Below are 16,501 nucleotides of genomic sequence, written 5' to 3' on the forward strand. Positions count from 1 at the left end.
AATGGAAGACAAATGCATTCAGGTCTCATAACTGTTGTTGAGGTTCCCCCTAACGTGTAGCAGATAGACATTCACTGTGACCCCTGATTCTTACCTGGTATACAAAAGGAAGAGAATTGCACTCACAGCACAGGATTTCACTCCAGAATTACTATTTACTTTCGTTCCCTTGGAAAGCCTCAGAATTTCCTTGTTCTCCCTGCTTCTGTGCAAGTCAACAGCCACCGCGCCGCTGCCAGGCCCGAGAATGCTTTGTATGCTGGAACATGTAGTCAAAAGTTCACTTTTGCTTTGAACCTAATCTGACACCTAGAAGCCATGCAATTAGTTTGCCATTTGAAATACTTAAAATTAAATACTATTATACTCAAAGTTTTGTGGAAAAAAGGACAAGTTTAATGTTTGCCAAAGCCTCTACATTGTGCAGCAGGCTTGGCAGCCCATTACAGCAGCTGAGTTCATGGCACCAAGCACTGCATCCTAAAGGAGCGCTGTGTCAGTGCCACACTGCCATCTTCTGGGTAATCTCAAATTCACAAAAATCGAGGAAATCTCATCAGAAGTACAGTGCACACTGTAGCTGTAAAAGCATTTTCAGAGCGTGCATTCAAACAAACACGACCATTTGATGACAACAAAATGCCAACAATACCTGTACAGTCATTCCTGTTCTCGCCACTCCCACGCAGCTGCTGGTTAATAAACATGCAGGTGCTGCCAGGGCTCGCTGCTTTGCTTCATCGCTGACATCGCTGAGCAGACATCGCTGCTCACAGAAGTCACAGGAGATGCCTTCATTCATACGCTGCACATCAACAGTCACGGAGCGCAGGAGGGTTTCTGTGGTGGTGGCACGGGGGGGTTTGGTTGTTGGGTTTTTGGCACTTCTGCAGCGTGCTACAGAAGCTGTATGGCAACACTTTGCTTCTGTCCTTCTTTTGGTTGCCAGTTTTCAGTGATGTTTGATATTTTTACCTATACAGCGCAGAACTTTTTGTAAGTGTAATTGGTGATCTTCGCAAAAAAAACAGAACTGACCCCCCTGGGGAAGAAGACCCCATTCTCTACACTGCATGCACACACAGCTGTCGGTGTCTGGATGTTCTCAGACCATTCTCTTCTGCCCACCTCTCCACAGCTCAACCAAACTAGACAGCTATTAGTGCAAGTCACTGCATATTTCATTCTGCTCGAATGGTAGAGCCTCTTTTCTGTAGCAGCACAATGAGGAGATCACCTGGAGCACGTTCTGTTGGTTTTTTTTAAATCTGTACCCGTATCCTTTCTCTTACAGAAACCCAACATGAATGGCATTGTAAAACCACCCTTTCTAAGGTACGTTTTAAAGCTGCTTATTCAATTATAGTTGTCTTGGTTTTCAGTTTGATGTACGTTATTGTATTGACTGTGAGGGGACCTGAGGATGTTTCTTCCTGAGCTGCTCTGACCGCTGGCAGCAGCGTTAGCCCCACAGTGCCAGAAGTGCTGTGAGGGGAGCACAGACCCTCCCAGAGCAGCAGGTGCTTCTCCTGTGGTTTGGCACAGAGTGGGGTTTAAATCCAAACTTCTCTGGAAGCCTTTTAAAGAACATCCAGAGCAAACCAGGCAGTAACTTACCAAACCTGGGACTGCTGTCAAGACAGCTCTCCTGTGTAAGGCTGTTTTAAACGCTCAGGCTGAGCTAGGAGTTGTGTAGAATCTGCTGGTGTGAAATTGTAACGTGTTCTTCCAGCAATGCTCCTTGCAGCACAGCAAACCTCGCAGTAACTTTGTGCATTTCTTTTCAGTGGAGAAAATCCTTTTGCAACTGTGAAACTCAGACCAACAGTGACAAACGACAGATCAGCGCCCATTATCCGATGAATAGATGACCCCTATAAATATTTCCTCCTTACAAACATCAATTGCAGTAATGACAATTGCTATCTAAACTCGTTCTAAAAATTATTTAAGTGTAATTACTGTAAAATAGAATCATACTGGTATGGATTTCTGATTTTTAAAAGCATTCCTTCTAATGAGGCTGTTGCTTTGGGCTATGATGGAGCAGCTCAGCTTGGTTCTACAGTACGCCTTCTGCATGGGATGGAATTGTGGAGATCCTGGAGATCGTCTGGATGCTCCAGGCAATCTGACTAAAAGATCACAGATCTGAGGACTTGGCATTTGTTGTTTGGAAATTGCCACAGTAAGCTGTAGAACGCAGGCCTTGCCTATGCCACTTAATTAGAAAAAGCTGATTGATTTTTTTTTAATACAGCAATGTACCAACTGCCTTATTCAGGCGTAGAGATTTGTCTGTATACAGCAGCAACACATTATTTTGTTTAAAAAGACTCGTGGTTATAAATAAATATTTATCCTCTATGCATATGTAATGCTTTGCTTAATGGCAGATACAAGTTATAAAATGTTAACGTAAACCTATTTTAGATCTCATATATTGTCAACATTCTTCAACAATATATATATTTTTAAACACACCATCAAGCTTCAGTCACATAAAAGTCTCACAGTACAAGTGCCATGCTTTTCCTTACACCACTACTACTGAAGTGGTTCATTGCTCTGTTAATGCAGCCTTGTAAGGTTGGCTTTCATGTGAAGGAGCCGAGCTGTGGCACAAATGGCAGCAGAACGCAGCATCTCACCGGGCAAAATATAACTGATACACCTAACTTCAGTCCCAGGTTGTGCCTCACTACAGGCTTTGATTTCCTGCATCAGATATAGCTTGTCTGAAGAACTCTCTTCCTACTGTAATAATCACCTTAGAAATGAGCCTCGCATCTTACAGCGTCTCTTTATTCTGCACAAGGTTGAGCACAGTATGGCTGTACAGCACAGAGCTGCCTCCCAGCTGCTGTACAGCGTGTTTCTCTGACCTGTCCCAGTGCTCAGCCCTCACTCTTGGTCATCCCCACCTTCCATAAGCACAGCGCACACTCCTGCAGCACCCCAGGGCTGCTCCTATGGTGGCTGTGACAGAAAATGCCTTTGGTTACTGGGTGTGAAAAGCAGCACAGGAACCTGCTGGCTGCAGATCAGTGCCCCTCATTCCACCTCCTCCCCTTGCACTGCCTGCCAGGTTTGTTGGCCATGCAACCTTCTGTGAGTGCCTCACAGCCACCTGCAAACACATCTCAAGGGCATAACTCACACCTGAGCCAGAACATTAGAAAGGCAAATCAAAGACCATAAGCCTCCAACAGTTCCTTATCAGAATGAAACAATGACATGCCTAAACCTTTATTCTTGCAACTGAGCAGTGCCTCAGCCTCTCTTCTTGGGCAAGCATTCCCTTCTGCAGCCAGAAACTAGTGGTGGTGTAGAAACCACTGCTGCAGCAGGTAGGACTTGCTGCTGCAAACCCTTGGAGATAACACTCGTGCCCTCAGCAGCACCTGCCCTCACTAAACCAAGGCTCTGAGCAGCCTTCTGCAGATGGAAGATATGCTCACCCACACCTATTCCATGGTGGTAGCACAGACAGCATTCGCACCGCTTTCCTCAAAAGCCTGCAGATGAAGGGATCCACCTGGGGAGGCAAATACATCCCCTCACCTTACATGTACAACCCAAACACACCACTATTTTCCATCCCTGTCGGTAGCTAGGATTATTAACTTCACTTGCATACTAAACACGTTATCAGACACGTTTGTCACATATTTAATAATCCAGCCACAAGTTGAGGATTGCAAAAGGAAAAGCAGTTTTATTTAGTTTTCAAGAGGTGCCACTAAACATGGAAAACAAGGTCGGTTTTCATGTTTTGCAATGCACATGCTCATAAAAGATTAAGTTTAAATTACATGCAAGAGACTAAATTTCTTCACACTTTACAAAACAGGTCTGAAGCAAATAAAATGATTGTACATGACATTTACATTAGAAAGAGTATGCTAACAGTTGTAGCTTCCATAGCACGTCCACGTTCAGCCCTCTTAGCCAAAAGCCGCCCCGCAATTTGGGCATCTTCGCTGCCTCAGTGCCAGACAGAACAGAATCCCAATTGGAAAGAACACAATGGCACACAGAACACCGAGGCAGGTGAAGGTGTCCTCCAACACGCCAACCCTGCAGAAATGGAAAACACACTGAGTCAAAGCCCCCCACTGCGTTTAACCCCAGGTTACCTCCTTGTGATCTGACACTCAGTGAAACTCCACTCCGTGCAGCAGAAGGAAGCACGGTGCAAAGAGGAGGCTTCCCCCCTTTAAAAGGCTTTTCTGCTCACAGCTTGCAGCAGAAGGCTTTGAACTACACCACTTAAAGAAACCCAAGAAATTCTCATGTGATAAGAGCAAGGACTGCAGATAAGACACGTGAAAGGTTTAATTCAAACCAGTATCTTAGTTCCAGACAGCAGCTATTTATCAGCCACCACAGTCCTGGACTGCTCCAACAGATAGCCACTCAGAGCAGCCGTATTCATGGCAAACACTGCTTAATTCAAGTGCACTGAAGAACGCACACAGGTTGCCACCTGCTCACAGTTTGCCACCCACTACACAGGAATAACAGCTTAACATAAGAAATTGGAGCAGGTACAAGCAGTCAGAACCCAGAGGTGAGCAAAACACTTCAACAAGGAGGGCCCTCCTCTGACTGCCCACGACAGTGAAAGTCAACAGGAGCAGAGCTGAGTGACCTTGCAGTGCTCGCGATGCAGGCAAGGTGCCAAGGCCTGAGGGCTGTTTTTTCCCTACGCAGTGCTCACAGACCTTACTGCGCAAGCAAACAGAGCGAAGGAAAGAAGATGCAGACTTTGAGACCATTCCCTTATTGCAATTGTTTAGAACTTCACATCTTGTTCAAACTTCAGTCTCATCTCCCTTTCCTAGCACTGTTCTGACATGGTGCAAGTTTTGCAGAATTCGTTCCAGTGATGTAGGTACCACTTTTGTTGCAAAGTTTCATAGCACTTCTTCCTCTTCAGACACTGGGAAAAACTTAACATCTCCTTCCAGTCCCTTTTAGCTGCTATTCTCATACCTCCATTACCAAATCACAAATCCAGATATCAACATCAGCTTAGAAGTCCAACTTAAACTTCCCGTGATGCTGCCAAAGCTCATAAAGCCATCCTTCCTTCTCCAGGATGGCACCTCTGCTGTGCTCTATTCAGCACATGGTGCAGTCAGCACGTCGTAAAGCACAGTGATTCTGGCTTGTCCCTCACAGATACTGTTGGTAATACAAGCACCAACAAACATGAACAAAGCACTTCATACGATTGCTCTGGTATCTTGTCAGTATCTTGTTCTCCAGCTGAAACAAAGGTGTGTGTAAGAATGGGGCAGCACAGCCACGGCTCTGTAAATAGGTGTAAATAGTGTAAATTATCTTCTGCAAAAGCACAGGGCAGGCAGCACTGCTGAGACCTCCACAAAGGCTGCCGAGGCAGAAAGCTGCTCCAGCTTACTGCTGGGCTCCTGGATTTCATTCAGCTGTTCTTGCCATGAGTTGCTGACTGAACGAATGAATCAACTTAAAGTGCAGAATCCCAATTCCATTTTTAATTCTTCTACTTACAAGTTTTGACACTGACCATTAACTAGAGATGCAGCAGCAGCAACAAGAGCAGATTTCTTGGAGACAGGACAGCCTCTCATACAGTTTGCTGGAGCTTTCTTCTGTAGCCAGGTTTGGCAACCCTGCTCTGTCCAGCTGACGCTGCAAATGGCTCCAATGGGGCTGATGAACATCATCACACAGCCCTTTTGTGCCTACAGCTTTGTTGACAAGAATGCCAGTAGGTTTATGAGGGTCTCAGAGAAGGCTTCATGCCTCCCCCACCCAGCACATAAAGCATTTCTACCCCTGCACTGCAAGTGCTGACAAACCACACCGTGTGCCAGCAGACAAAAAGGAGCCAGACCATCTCTGCTGCACTAACGCACCCTCAGTCTGGCACATCGGCCACTGACTCACAGTACTTGCCCTGCATCACCTCACAAAGTACAAGCACTGGAGGCGCTCAGCCTGTTCAGCAGTGCTCTTCAGTCTGCCCTGTGCTCTGCTACGACGAACTCCAGCCCAGGGTTCCCATCACACCACAGCACCAGCGGATGTTTCCCTTCCCCTCTCACCACAGAGAATTCCCCATTAGACTGAAATAGAGGCCAGAAGAACAGCCAGAGGGGCAGATGGTACAGCAGGAGAAAGAAATGTGGAAGGAGTCAACTCAAAAGTTACCAACAGAACAAGTCAGCACTGTCACAACTGGAAGAAAGGCAAATACACTACAAAGGCAGATATTTCGCTGCATATACTCAGGATTATGAATGCTTTATCCAGACTTTTGTACGCAGATTTGGAAAGCTTCATCACCATTTCTTTGCTAGGGCACATCCAGACACTAGAACTGAACAGTTATGTTGTAAGTGACCCTCAAAATTAGACTGCAATTAAAGACTGTGCTGTGGTCAATTACTGTGTCTGGTATTTGTGGAAAAGCATGACATGCTGCACACCCCAAATAAATCAGTGGCAGAAGCCAGGGAATGTCAGATAAGGCTCTCTGTTTTCCTCTGCACAGTTAACCAGGTAACAGACTGCATTAGCAGACAGGTACAGATGCAATGCAGACATCTCTAAATAATTACAGATTTAGGCAGTTTTCAGTACTACAGATCCTTCCAAGAAAGGCAAAGCCCGTTTCCAGGCCTTTCAATGACACAAAAAGCATTGCTTTGAAAAAGGCCCACCAAGTATGCAGCACAGTACGTGGGGGCTACCAAATCCCTCCCTTGTCTTGCTATTACACTAATGGCAGCATTTCAGTTTGCACACACTAAGCATCCCCTTCCTAGAAGCATTCAGCTCTTGCTTTGTTAGTGTTTGTGTGTCTCTTCCTTGTCTGGCATGAATTTCATGCTAAGCTCCTGCCCTGGAGTCTACCTTTGTGACAAGTAAGTCAGCGCTCAGTGAAGAACACAAGCAGGCTCGCTGTGATTTGGCCTCAAGGAACACAGGCACTGGTTGAACATCAGAGGGCTCATCAGGTATTTCTGCTCAGCCCCACGGAGCTGCAAACCCAGCAGTGAGGACTGCTGTCCAACCTGTTACCGTCAGCCTGCAAGGAGCCGAGTCCTCCACTCAGCAGATGTCTCTGACACTTTAAATAGAATTTCCTTCAAACACTTCCCCCTGAACACGGGGATCTGGGAAGTACTCTTTGGTCACACCGAGTGCCAATTAAAAATAACGCAACTAATTGTGATCAGATTCACCGCCAGCAGCAGACCCAGGCCCTGAGGGACAGAGCAGCGGGGAGCACCGGCAGCACCAGCAGCCATGGCTTGGGATGCAGCAGAGGCACGATGTGCCCAACGTGCAGCATGGCACTGCACGGCGCCCAGCCACACCACAGCAGTCACTACACGAGCACTTTCTGGTCTGTGGGTTTGTGTCAGCACCTAATTTTAGATGAACGCTTATCCAATCACCGCCCCTGCTTAGGGAGTTACTAAATGGAGGAGGAGGAAAAGAACCTTTTATAAAGGAGAACATGAATATTTTAGTTTGTGCTTGTGTACCTCAGAGACGGGGTGATCAGATTCCATATTCAAACTGTGGATTCATTAACGTAACCAAACATAAGTTTTGTTCTATGGCATAACCACATGTAAGCTGATTAGAAGTGCACCACTCCCCATCTAAAAGTGGAAAGGTTTATTTATACTGCCAGCAGTGTCTAGGATTTAAGCTACACTGCAGCTGCCAGCTCCATAAAGTAAGGTCAGTTATCCCCACTGACGAGCATTTATTGTCAAATTATTTCTCAGACAAATCTTTTCCTGAAATTAAGTCTCTAAGCATGAAGTCTCACGCTCAGGTTCAGGGAGGCAACACTGAGATTTGCAAACTCAACACCAGTGCAATTTAATGTGTGCATTTTTAGACTTAAGGCTACATCACAGCATTTAAATGTATGCTTATCAGCATTTTTCATCCCTTATTAAGTGACAACCAACGGTCATCCCAATCAAAGACAGCACTCCAGGTGCATGATCAGCCCTGCAGGGCACGAAAAGAAACTACACTTCGCTGTCAGGACCCTGCAGCTGTCTCACACACTGACCAGACCCATAAACAAGTGCAGATCTCCGAGCAGTGTCCATTCCCAGCCACAGCGTTGGCGGAGTCTTTAACTTCAGATTTCAGTGGAGGCTGTCAGGTGACAAGCAGGAGAGATTCGCGTGCAACTTCCAAAGTTAACTGTGAATAGGAGAACAGAGACAGCTCCTCTTTGTGCCTGTCCTACCCAATGCAGCAAGAGCAGCGAGGTTAAGCAGTTTCACCTGTGAGCAGCAGCAAGTGGCAGTAATGCATGCCATTACTTCTGCAAGAGCTGCCAGCTCCTCCAGCCCCAGCTCATGCACACCAATGGTTTCTGATCTGTGTTTTCCCTCACTCACCTGCATACACATCCAAATTACTGCACCTCTGGATCCCTTTTCACCCAGCAAACAAGACCAGGCTCCTCCTCCTTGCCACAAGGACAGCCAGTTGTCAGAATACAGACACCCACACAAATGGGGACAGGAAGACACAGCTATCAGCTCTGACACAGTGACTGGCTGGGACTTGGGGACCGGATTATTTTATATATTTTTAATTTCTTATTTAAAACAGTGGCTCTTAAGGGAATAGGTTTCTGCTGTACCTTGTTAGCTGCATAAAGCCTCATTTATTAAGAAAAGATGTGTTTTGATTATTTTCCAAAATTCAATTCAAAACAGTAGCAGAAAAACCCTCAAGAAGTGCAAGAGCTATGCTGTTCTCACGTGGGACCCCTCTGAGGGGCTCAGCACCTCCCCTGCTGGCCTCAGGCAATGGGCTTCCAGCTAAGCACTGAGTGCCTCTACTCCAAGGCAGGGACAAGGTTACAGCTATGCTAGCCTAGCCTGTAACGCCAAGAGGCACTCGTGGCTTCTGCTCAAGTCTGCTCTGTCACAGCTTTCTTCTTAGCAGTCACATGCAGAAGTCACTGCTGAATTTCATGCCCTAACTGCTGCCATCAAATTACAGCACAGCAGGGAAGAACGCCCCGACGTTCCCAGCAGCAAACCTTCACAGAAAGCTGCACATTACAGAAGGGAGCTCCTTCCATTCTCACCACAGGCCCATCTTCTTTGTGGCACAAAGCAGCGCCACGAGCTGCTGCACCATTACAGCTGCCCCTCTTCAGAGCAGCCTTTTAAATGCTATTTCAAAGCTGCCTTTGCTCACAAGATTCCAAAGGATCTCCGCAGCACTTCAGCCTGCCGCCACAAACCAAAACCCACAGGTTTTCCTTAAGAGGGCACATCTGATCAATAGCTACATCCTTCTGCTTCCTGGGATATTCAGCTGACACATATTGTGCAATTATAAATGGAACGTTTAGTTAACATTTAAATAGATTTACTCTGAACAACCACGGAAACCCTGTACCTGAAAGAGCTTCTACCAAATCACACACAGCACCTGTGATTGAAATAACCAAAGTGAAACCAGAAGACTGAGATTTTGAAGGAGTTCAGCACTGCAGTGCAATTTTCCTAGAATGTGCTCTGGGCAGCGATGCACCTAGTTGAATTTTAAAAACAAAACCAACAAAATCTCAGAATCTACTCCTTTATCAAGTCAGAACCAAACAAGCCAAGCCCCACAGACTGGCAGGAAGAAGGCTCCAAGAGATGTGAGAATAAGTGAGGATTTATTCACAGCTGTCTTATTCTCCAATCCCAGCAGAACTTTCAGTATTATTACTATCTGGAACCCACCATAACCCTTCTCAAGGAGGTGTTTTATAGCTGTCAGAAGACAAAACCACTACAATCCAGAAGCTATGTATTTTCCCCTCATCCTTTCCTTCAAACAACTGAGAACTCATTAAATAGGAACATCAAAACCCACCAGGGCCAACCACAGTTCTGCCCCAGGTTTTGGAAGAACCCCACTGCAAACTTCAGGAAAAGGAATGCTTTCACAGTTTTTAAAGATTCATCTTCTGTCAAGCAACAGGAAAGCAAGTACCCCACTGCAGTTTGTAACCCCACCACCAAAAGACAGGGAAAAAGAAAATGGAGGCAACCTGAAGGGAAGCTGCTGAACTGCCATCTGCAAGCTAAAAAGACAATGACATGGCTGAACCTCAGGCTGTAATGACTCAAACTGTTCTTGGGAACATAAGATAGTTCCTAGTTTCAAAGCCAGACTTCACCAATCCTTACGTGTCAGCTTCCTGCAGTAAAAGTGACAGCGTTCTGCACCTCAGTTTGATCCTCTGTACGTCAGGGCTGGGTTGGAGGAAGAGCTCACACTGGGCCAACAGCACTACAGCCAGCCCAGACTTCTGAATGACACAGACAGAACGCGCAGCAAGGCTGAAGTCTGTAATTAGAAAGCAACGCTGACCAAGGATGAATGAGGATGATCTGTCTAATGAAGAACTACAGGCAAGAGGGACAGATCACAAGACAGGAGAGTCACCCCTCAGAGACACCAGTGCTTCAGAGAGTAAGCTGGTGTTTCAAAAGGCATTAACATGGTGACCGGGGACACTGCCACCTACCTCCAGAGGAAACTTTTGAAGATGCTTGTACATATTCATTTCTCTTAATTCACAGGGCAAGTGGAGCCTGAAGATCACCAGCTAGCCACCATAGGATGATACTTCCAAAGTCACCTGTGACTATGATGAGATGGCCTCTGTCCAAATAACAGAGCAGTACTGCTTGTTTCTCCTCACCAAACGTTTTACATCAGAAATGGTTTTTAGTTCAATCAGCACTATTCACATACCATAGGGCAGAAGCCTGATTTGTGTTTCTGAGGGCATGAACTCCATCAGTGGGCTTTAGCTGTGTCAGTTACACTCTTGGCACAGCCACAACCAAAGAGTTTTCCTCATGTTCAAAAGCAGATGAATTTCTCTAATAACTGTGCACCAAATCAGAGGAGTAACAGAAAGGCTGCCTTCGTAGCTTAATAAAATTTTTTACACACCATTAACAGCTTTTTACGTTACCAATGCCCTCTCAGTATCCTTCTGTTCGGTGTGGCATTTAGAATGCATCTGCATGCTGCACTCTTCATAAAATAGGTTTCCAGGCCAAGAAACGAGCTAGAACTACATTCAAGGTCTTGAGGAGTCAAAGAGGATTTTGAGCTGTAAGAGAATAAGCCAGTGTAACCTTCCAGAACACCAAGCCTGCCTCTTCAGGATCCCGCTAACAGATGGAGCGGCACGCTTCCCACCAAATCCCACCAGCTTCTGCTGCAGCACCACAACATCAACTCCTTATCTAATCAGAACACAACCAAACAGTGCTTCTCTTCCCTCAGTATTATCACCGAGGCTTTGACTCCTCTAAATATCTGGGGAAAAGCATTGTGCAAAGGCTACGACACTGTCGTTACTCAGCGCTGGTCCTTGGGATTCCGACCAACAGCTCTCCAGCAGTGCTGAGAGCCCTGCAGTTGGAGCTGCTCAGCACAGCGCCTCACAGGAGTGCCATGAACAGAACTCTGGCTGCCCCCACAGAACTCTGGCTGCCCCCAACAGCACAAGGAGGATGACTGAAGAAAACTATTGAAATCAGGTCGCTTAAGAATGCCTTACAAATATTCAGACTCGCTCATTTCCCCAGATTTGGCTAAAAGGACCCTAGGCACAGAAACTTTATTTGCAAATTACCCTTTCAAAAGAATCTCCTACAGCATCTCAGGATCACTACAAGAAAAATAAAGAAACCCTAAAGATACCAGCAGTCTACAACCCCGAGTCATCACAGAAGATACTCCCATATTCATTTTTTTCAGATTTCTTGGGTTTAGGGCAAGGTCTGCACAACCCACTGCCTGCCTTACTAAGCAAGGCATAACATCTCTTCTGTCTCCTGGCTGGGCACACAAACATCCAGCATTAGTGGAAGGACTCCAGCAGCAGGACTGACCACACTGCTCACAGCTCAGGCTACTTTCCCTCACTGTTTAAAACATACATCTTCTAGATTAAGAGCTCCAGCTGGCACAGGATTCTCAGCCTGAACTAGTGGGATTTCAGCAGGCAGGTGCTGACTCTCCAATGGACAGCAGTTTTAACAAAACCAAAAGGCATGTGACACAGCCTCTGCCATCACAGCCATCTCTATCACGTCTGTCACACTGAAACCTGATGCTGTTTAAGCTACTCCAACAAGTCTGCTTCCTACATGTTTTGAAGTGGACCAGACAGAGAAGGCTCAGACTTGCAGAAGATCATCACCTTTTCATAAGACACCAGAAGGGCAGTTCTGATACATTCTAACAGAAGCAGGACTCTGTGTTTGAGCTGGGGCTGGCCAGGCACATAAATGCCTCAGCTGCACCAGCAGCAACCAGGCTGCCTTCACCCATTAGTCAATATCCTGGGATGAGCAGAGCTGAGAAGTGCAAAGGAACCATGCAGACTCATAACACTACTGTTATGCCTGCCTTCTTCCTTTTCCTTTTTTCTTAGATCATTTCTTTTACGGCTGTTGATCTCTGAAGTTGTCCTTTTATTGCAATCCCAACCAATAGCTGACTGCTTTTTCTGGTTTTCACCACTTTGTCAGGTCAACACTTGGAACCACATCGATTACCCTTCCTTACTTCTACAGTAAAGGCACTTCTAAAGTAAGAGAACTTCCAAACTCAACAGTACTGATGGTCCCACTTAATACTGCCTGTTGCCCTGCTTGGCTCTGTGCAGCCTGGGCTGGGGAACAAGGAGATTCAGCGCAGGCACTGCTGGAGAACAGAAGTGCCACGGTCAGAAACCACAGCATTTCACAATGAAGTCACGCTCCTCACTTGCAGTGGTCACAAGTGCACCAGAAAGAACTTCCTGGCACCCCTTCTCCAGACAACCCAGCCTCTGCATCCATCACTGAACTTCCTTTTCATTAAGAACACAGCTTGCAGATCTTCCTCCTCCATACAGAACAGATTCACGTTTGCAAGAAGCCTATTGTATCAATTACAGCAGTCGTCTGGAGCCCACTAGGATGCATCGCATTAAAGCACTGCAAAACTTCAGTGCTTTTTTAGTTAGCTCCATTCTAATACACAAACAGAAAACCAAGCAATTATACAGACACTTCTCATCTCAAACATAAAACCCACGGCAGTTAATCTCTCAAGTGGAAGAGGGTTTTACCTGCAGGCGGGACAGCCTCCAACTACAACAACAGAGGTGGTGGCAGCAGGCTGCTGAATGATGGTGTATGTGCTCGAGTAGTTCGGCTGCGAGGCCGGCGGAGGAACAGCATAGCCTAAAATAAAAACCAGAGCTGAATCACTGCATGCAAGGCATGGGGGACAACGATAACTTGGTAGAAGGTATGGAAAGGGAACACGGAATGAAGGCAGACGCGTCTTGGCAAAGCACTGTAGAAGTCCACCAAAATCAGGGCTGAAACAAAAGTATCAGCAAACGCAACAAGAAAACCACTTCATGAATCCAAGTATCTAGTACAATTTAACCATCTAAAAAGGGCATTAAGCTAATAATTAACTCTGAGTTTGGGTCAGCGCTGCTGGAACAGCAGGGAAAAACAGCTTGAACAAGTGAGGACTGTGGATTTCAGTTTTGGACATCAAGTGTCAGCAACATCTCACTCCAGAAACAAAGCGGGGGACACAGAACAAACCCTGCTCTGGCTCCCAAAAGGTTATGGCTGCAGAAGTGGGAGGACAGCACAGCAGCAGAAGGGCAGCATGGCACAGAACGAAAATCCTTGCAGAAAATTCGCATTCTTAGTGAGCAAACGCGTTATCTGAACTGTAGTTAGAAGGTTACGTTATTACCACACTAACGCTAAGAACGAAGAAATTAGGGCTATCCGACGGGACGGGCAGGCGCAGCCACAAGTTGAGACGCACTTTCCCCAGCGCAATCTGTCCCGACTGAGGCGGCCCGGCTCGGACTCGTCCCGAACGGCGTTACCCACCGGCCGTTCCCCGCAGTTCGGTGCGGCAAAGCACGGCCGCCAGCCGCCCCACACCGCAGGAGGCCGCCGCGAGGCGCGGTACGAGCCGCCCCGTGCCCGAGGGCTCCTCAGCGCCGCCCGCTCCTGCCGGGACTCGCAGACCCCGTGAGGAACCGAGCCGCAGCCCTCCAGAGGAACCGAAGGGGGCCCGAAAAAAACGACGCTAGGCAGGGTGCGTCGCGAGTCGCGCCGGGTCGTTTCCGCCCGCTCGTATTTCCGCGGAGAAGCCGCGCAGCCGCTCCCGGGCGCACGGAGCCGGCAGACGGCACCGGCCACGGCCCGCGGCCCTTCCCGAGGCTACCGGCCCCGCCCGGCCCCGCCGTGCCGCCCCCGCCTCGCACCCACCTGCGGCGGCCGCGGCGCCCGGGTAAGGGTACGGCGGGGGCGGCTGGAAGCCGGGCTGCGGGGCGGGGATGGCGCCGTAGTTGCTCTGCCCGTAGTCGTAGCCCGCGCCCGGCGCGGCGGGGCTATAGGCGGGCGGCCGCTCCTGCAGCAGCGGCTTGCTGTCCATGCTGAGCGCGGAGCGGAGCGACGACCGCCGGCGGGGCGAGGAGGAAGCGGCGCCCTCGCCTCGGCGCCCAACTTGCCGGGCGCCGCCCTCCGCCCCGCCCGGGGGCGCCGGAGCTCGGCGGCAGCGGCGCGAGTTCCCCCGAGGCGGCGGCGCGGCGGGCGGGGGGAGGCGGAGCGGCCCCTGGCGGGCGGGCGGCCCCTGCCCTGCGCCGTGCGCCCCGCCGCGGGAGGGAGGGCGGGCGGCCCCGGCTGCCGAGCGCGCGGCCGGTCACAAGACTGCACCCCACGTGACTCCGCTTCCCAGCGGCGCGGGTGACTCCGAGGCGCCGCCTTAAAGGGGCCGCGGCACGGAGCCGGGCGGGGCTCCTCCGTATGGCATCGGGTACCGAGCACCGGGTACCGGGCATCGGCCGCGCTCTGCCGGCACCTCCCGCCTACCGCGCGTCGCAGGGGCTCTTGCAGGAAAAGTGAAAAGCACAATTGCAATGCGATGCGGTGCGGTGCGGCGCTTCCTCATCTAGGAAAAGACGCTTTCCCGAAACGAATGTCATGCAACGGGGAGAAATCCTCTTTGGAGATTTGGGAAGTGCCGCGGACGCGGGGAGGGGCTCTGAGCGCCGCCTCCCCGCTACGGGTGCTCACAGCCCGGCTCGGACATCAGCGCGGCGGAGTAACGTTGTCCCTCGTTCACGCAGCAACCTCACCGCTCTGCCGGGCACTGAAACCAACGCCTGGCCCAAATCCTGCTGGATTTTACAAAATATCCCTCGTTACCTCCTTACAGAACAGACGTCACTAATGTAACAACAGCCACTGAACGAAGCTCGGCCTCAGGCACCGCTGTACGCGAAGCCCCCGGGCACGGAGGTGCAGCGGAGCCGTCAGCAGGAGCCGGGAGCTGCCGGCCACGGCACCCGACCTCACGTGGAACCCGACCTCACGTGGAAGTTCCAACACGAGGAAGCTGCTCTGCCTGTAAGCAGCATGTCATGGGAGTCGGGCTCCTTGCACAGCCATTCCTGCCACGCGGGCAGTCGGGCAAGGTCACAGGGCTGTAGTTCAGATCCAAGCCGTGCGAAATTCACAGAAAATACTCCTTAACTTCTTCTGATGCCCAGAAAATAGGTCTTGGTTTCATCCACTTAAAAAGACGTCTGGACTAATAACCACTAACTGTATCAGAAACATGGCTGCCCAAACCCCTGCAGAATGAAATTCTGATCATCAAATGGCGTTTTATAAATAAATTTCACTAAAATGCTCAAATCATCAGAATGGTGCTGGGAGCAGTGCTGCAAAGCGCCCAGTGACATGGCAGGCAGCTCTGCCCCATGGACACCGAGCCCGTGGAGTGGGGCATGGGGCACAGAGCAGGGCATGGGGCACAGAGCAGGGCACAGAGCTTGCTGTGTCCTCCACAGCCACCAGAAGCCCCCGGTCTGATCCCCATCAGCCTGCCCGCTCCCTGTGAGGGAGGCCTGCAATGAAGGACAGCTCTCCATCCTCCTGCACTATCTTTGGTATGCGCAATAATCAGAAATATTTTTTCTTTGCAGGTCTCCTCGCGTGGCAGTGCGAACTGACAGTCGTGGAAGTTCTCGTCTGTCTCCTGAGATTTCTGACTCCCTTCAGAACGGCTTGGAACGTGGCATCAAAAGTGGACCTCTCCCTGCAAACCCCTGCACCGCAGCTCTGTGTTTGGCAGCGGGCCGCAGGAGGCCAAGCGGCACGTTGGGTGTCCTTCCCTCCCCTCCCCACACCCCGAGCTGTGCCAGGAAGGATCCCCTCGGTCTGATGCTCCAGACAAGGTGTTTACATTTACGCTAAGCGCAACCCCACGTAAACGCCGTTCGTTCCAACCCGGCCGGCAACCGGCACCCAGCGCACGGAGCCGCCCTCTCCTGCCCCAGCCGCTTTCCCCGCGGAACGGAAGCCTCCCGCAGACGCAGCCCCGCACAGGGCGCTGCCGTGACGCTGCCCGC

General features: G+C 49.4%; 2 protein-coding genes across 2 annotated transcripts in view; one reads left to right on the plus strand and one right to left on the minus strand.

Moving 5' to 3' along the window:
- BAIAP2L1 (BAR/IMD domain containing adaptor protein 2 like 1) overlaps positions 1–3,586 on the plus strand; it is a 34,817-nt gene extending 31,231 nt beyond the window's left edge. Inside the window, exons 13-14 of the mRNA XM_048961891.1 lie at positions 1,295–1,335; positions 1,788–3,586. Coding sequence (XP_048817848.1) covers positions 1,295–1,335; positions 1,788–1,863 — 117 coding nt within the window. The 3' untranslated portion in view covers positions 1,864–3,586. The remainder of the gene's footprint in view (positions 1–1,294; positions 1,336–1,787) is intronic.
- Positions 3,587–3,691: 105 nt separating this feature from the next.
- On the minus strand, positions 3,692–14,658 carry BRI3 (brain protein I3). The gene is made up of 3 exons (XM_048961903.1): positions 14,355–14,658; positions 13,178–13,292; positions 3,692–4,080 (listed from the first exon to the last, which is right to left on the minus strand). The coding sequence occupies exons 1-3, from the start codon at positions 14,518–14,520 to the stop codon at positions 3,948–3,950; spliced, it is 414 nt and encodes a 137-aa protein (XP_048817860.1). The 5' UTR covers positions 14,521–14,658; the 3' UTR covers positions 3,692–3,947.
- Between the last annotated feature and the right edge of the window lie 1,843 nt (positions 14,659–16,501).

Source organism: Lagopus muta, chromosome 15, assembly GCF_023343835.1.
Source record: "Lagopus muta isolate bLagMut1 chromosome 15, bLagMut1 primary, whole genome shotgun sequence".
Lineage (NCBI taxonomy): Eukaryota > Metazoa > Chordata > Aves > Galliformes > Phasianidae > Lagopus > Lagopus muta.